Raw genomic sequence first — 3,485 nt, 5'->3', positions numbered from 1 at the left:
TGGAGAGCAAATGTTTTGAGAATGATGAGGGCAATGAATGTACAAATGTGCTTTACACAATTGATGTATGTATGGATTGTGATAAGAGTCGTATGAGCCCCTATAAGAGTCGTATGAGCCCCTAATAAAACGATTAAAAAAAAAAAGTTAGTCTCAGGAAACTCACAAGGGCAGTTCTGCCTTGTCCCAGAGTTGGATTGGCTCCACAAAAGCGAGTTTGTTTTCTGTTGTGTTTTCCTTTTATGGCCAAGACCTGGGTTTGAATGCTGGCCAATGCACTGCCCTGGTGATTTCCAAGACGGAACTCTCTATGGCAGTACAAGCACAGTCACCGCCCACCTGTCAGTGGAGGTTCCTGGGGGGCCTCTGGGTAGGTCTGAATCTTTCCACGGCTCAGCATTTAGCCAGCTGTGCCATCCAGGGATGCCTACTGTCATCATGCAGGAGAGCAATCTGATGAAGGCCTGTCTCTCCCATTAGTCCCAAGACAAGTCAGGGAAAGCATGGTACAGTGCTGGCATAAGGACAGCATAGTGACCCTGTAAGACAGGGTAGAACTATCCCTGTGGGTTTCCAAGATTCTAACTCTTTACAGGTATAGTAAGCCTGTGGAGGGAGGGGGTGACAGCCCTCCACCACTAATCACGGGTTCGATAGACACAATTGTACGGTTGATAAATATATATATTACAATATAGTCATAGAGAGCATGAGAGATATAAGAGAGATTGAAATAATTTCATGGTAGCATGCTCACCTCCTGGATGGCCATTATCTTACCAGCCAGGTCTGCACACAGCGTCGGCCGAGGCGAGGTGGAGCAGGGACTTGGCAAGATGCTCGAGGACACCGTTTATTGCTAACCAAGGGTTATATCGGGGGCGTGATTGCAGGTAACCACACATCACAGGAAGGGGCAGTACAATAGGCATACCCATTATAGGAAGGGGATATACAATGGGCATAGGCATAACAGGAAGGGAATGAGCTGGGGGTGTGCACATAGGAATGGGAGGGAGTAGACAATCCCTACCATTCCTATGCCAGGAGGTTAAATGACAAGATGGGCAGACCCTAGATTCATGATGGCGGCCTAACCTTGGTCACCCTTGGGTGGGCTTGACCTCTCTAGGGTCTCCTACAAGGAAACAGACAACTACTATGCTTATCAGAAGGAAGTGGGTCCTACTTATTGTGGGATAAACAGTGGTGACTGCTTGCTCCAGATGGCTGATAACCCTTAGGGAGAATAACCCCTGATCTACTTCTGATGACCTCCAAGTGTATAGTCATTCTCAAGCCACTAAGTTTGGCATATATTTGGGGGAGACAACTTGGGAGAAATCCTTCTTTCCCACAAAAGCCCTGTCTTTCTCCTACAGAACTGCTGGTGGCTTCCAATACTGATCTTCTTAGCAGCCTACCGCATAACCACTATGCCACCAGGGCTCAGAGCGTAGTCAGGATCATTCTAGTGGGCATCAGAACCACATGGTGAGCTTATTAAAATACAGATTCCTTGGCCCAGAGGCATGCTTCAATAGGAATCATCATCATTCAAATGATTCCTTATGATGCAGTTTAAGAACCTGACCAATCAACTTCAAGTAAATGAAATCCCCAGACTCCAGGCTCCGGCATCCAGTTTCAGCAAAGGGAAAGCGTTCAGAGGTCGACAATCCCTACCATTGCTATGCCAGGAGGTTAAATGAAAAGGAAAAAAAAAAAAGTGTAACATGTTTGTTTGTCTCTTTTAATCCTCTCCTTGTCCCAACTCTTAACATTTTTTTTTTACTCAGATATTAAATCTAAAAGAGTTCAAAGGGCTAAGGCAAGCCAGCCCAAAATGAGCAGGCTCCCTCCCACGGGGGCCACTCGCTGGATGCTGGGGTCTCCACTGAGAGCCTGGTAGTAAAAGCTGGTGCAGAAGCAGGCGGTTCCAGCGGTGAGGAGGAATCCCGCCTAAAGGAGACACGGCAGGAATACAACCTTGTCAGACAAGGGTAGCCATAGGGCCCAGGGGCTTGGCCAGGGCAAGGCAGAGGGATAAATTACCCAAAGGGGTTTTCTGCAATGGGGCACCGCTAATAGGGCCAGGCTGTGTAAGAAGTGGTGTTTGTTGGCCTTTTCAAAGAGCTGTAAAAAAAAAAAAAGGGACAAGGGCAAGGATACACAAACGGCAAATGGCGGATCACCTTCTCCTCACCTGTGAAGTACCAGCTGTCTGTCCCCAAGCTTGTCCTCATGCCTGCAGCCTTTGCTACTCAAGAGAAACCTGGACCCCCACAGCCCCTCTCCCCATACACACTTCCCTCAGGGGCCCCCAGACTCCATGCCCTCGAGTACCCCGAAGTGGGAGACAGGGCAGTTACTTCACCTCCTTTCCGTAGGCATCCGGGAACTGGGCGCCTGTGGAGAGAGGCAAAGGTTAGGAAGAAAGTCCTGTCCTGGGGCCAGCTCCGATCACCCTCTCTCCTGGAGCGGCCCTGGGGAGCATTAAAAGGGCCACCCCCAGGAGGCTCCTGATCGGTGGAAACACGCATCGGACTGCTGTGGAAATCAAATGGAATGAACTAGGGCCTTTAAAAAGACAAGCATTCGCGCGCAGTCTGGTCTGGGGAAGACAGGCCGCTTCCGGTAGGCTCTGCCCCTGCACCAGACCCCAAAGGTCGCTCCAGGGATACCCACAATCCCAGCTCCCGTCCCTGTCCCCTGACCGTGCGCTCCGTAGGTGGCCATGCCTAAGGCCCCGGCTCCGGACACAGCGCCCAGACGCCTAAAAGCAGTCCCCAATCCAGCCATGGCTGCAGATGGTCACGCGCCAGGAGAACGGGGGCGCGGGCCACCCAAGAAGCCAGCCAATCCCGATCGCCCATGCAAATAAGGCACTCGAGGGCCCAACCTAGGCCGTGTTCATTTCAGCGTCCAGGTCCTCACCCTGGTAAAAGCACCTCTGAGTGGCGAAGACGTGTGGCGGGCGGAGAAGCCAGAGCCAATTAATCGCGGAGCAGCGAAGCAGTGGTGGGCGGGTTGAGAGCCGGGCTAAAGGATTTACGTCACGGATTGGCCCACTTTCCAAGTTGGCTCGCCTCTTTTTACCAATACCTGCCCCCCGCCCCCCCGCCCCAATCGCTGGACAATCTCCAAAGTTCCGCCCCTTTCCCCACAGGCTCCTCCTGTTCAACCTCAAGCCAGACCCCCTCCCAAAGAGGGGCGGCCCACGGAAACCCAAGCCCCACCCATCGAATCCAACCCCGCCCACCGTCCTGGTGGCCCCGCCCCGAGCCAGAAGGCCCCGCCTCCTCCGTGTGTTGCCCCGCCCCTTGTCGTTCACCCGTTCTTTTCCCCCGGCCGCGAGGACCCCGAGGGTGGGAGATCTGGGGGCTGGGGGGGATGTCTCCATTTTGTCCAGCTGTCCATCCGTCCACGCCCGCCTCCTTTCCCCGCCTCCAATCCCCCGCACTCCAGAGGGCGGGTGGGCCGGC

At 53.1% G+C, this 3,485-nt stretch overlaps 1 protein-coding gene across 1 annotated transcript; it reads right to left on the bottom strand.

Moving 5' to 3' along the window:
* Positions 1-1,739: 1,739 nt before the first annotated feature.
* On the bottom strand, positions 1,740-2,823 carry TMEM256 (transmembrane protein 256). The gene is made up of 4 exons (XM_004712891.2): positions 2,718-2,823; positions 2,378-2,409; positions 2,056-2,136; positions 1,740-1,962 (listed from the first exon to the last, which is right to left on the bottom strand). The coding sequence occupies exons 1-4, from the start codon at positions 2,800-2,802 to the stop codon at positions 1,819-1,821; spliced, it is 342 nt and encodes a 113-aa protein (XP_004712948.1). The 5' UTR covers positions 2,803-2,823; the 3' UTR covers positions 1,740-1,818.
* Between the last annotated feature and the right edge of the window lie 662 nt (positions 2,824-3,485).

This window comes from Echinops telfairi, unplaced genomic scaffold (genome assembly GCF_000313985.2).
Source record: "Echinops telfairi isolate 266 unplaced genomic scaffold, ASM31398v2 ScPeMD7_2010;HRSCAF=2546, whole genome shotgun sequence".
In the NCBI taxonomy this organism is placed as follows: domain Eukaryota; kingdom Metazoa; phylum Chordata; class Mammalia; order Afrosoricida; family Tenrecidae; genus Echinops; species Echinops telfairi.
This window is presented reverse-complemented; position numbering and strand designations above follow the sequence as displayed.

What these genes read in the sequence shown, in the direction of transcription:
- TMEM256 (XM_004712891.2), bottom strand. Translation starts at nt 2,802, where the DNA reads ATGGCTGGATTGGGGACTGCTTTTAGGCGTCTGGGCGCTGTGTCCGGA. An exon ending in GGCCACCTACGGAGCGCACG is followed by an intron (nt 2,410 to 2,717) that starts GTCAGGGGACAG and finishes CTCTCTCCACAG; the next exon opens with GCGCCCAGTTCCCGGATGCC. An exon ending in CGGATGCCTACGGAAAGGAG is followed by an intron (nt 2,137 to 2,377) that starts GTGAAGTAACTG and finishes TTTTTTTTACAG; the next exon opens with CTCTTTGAAAAGGCCAACAA.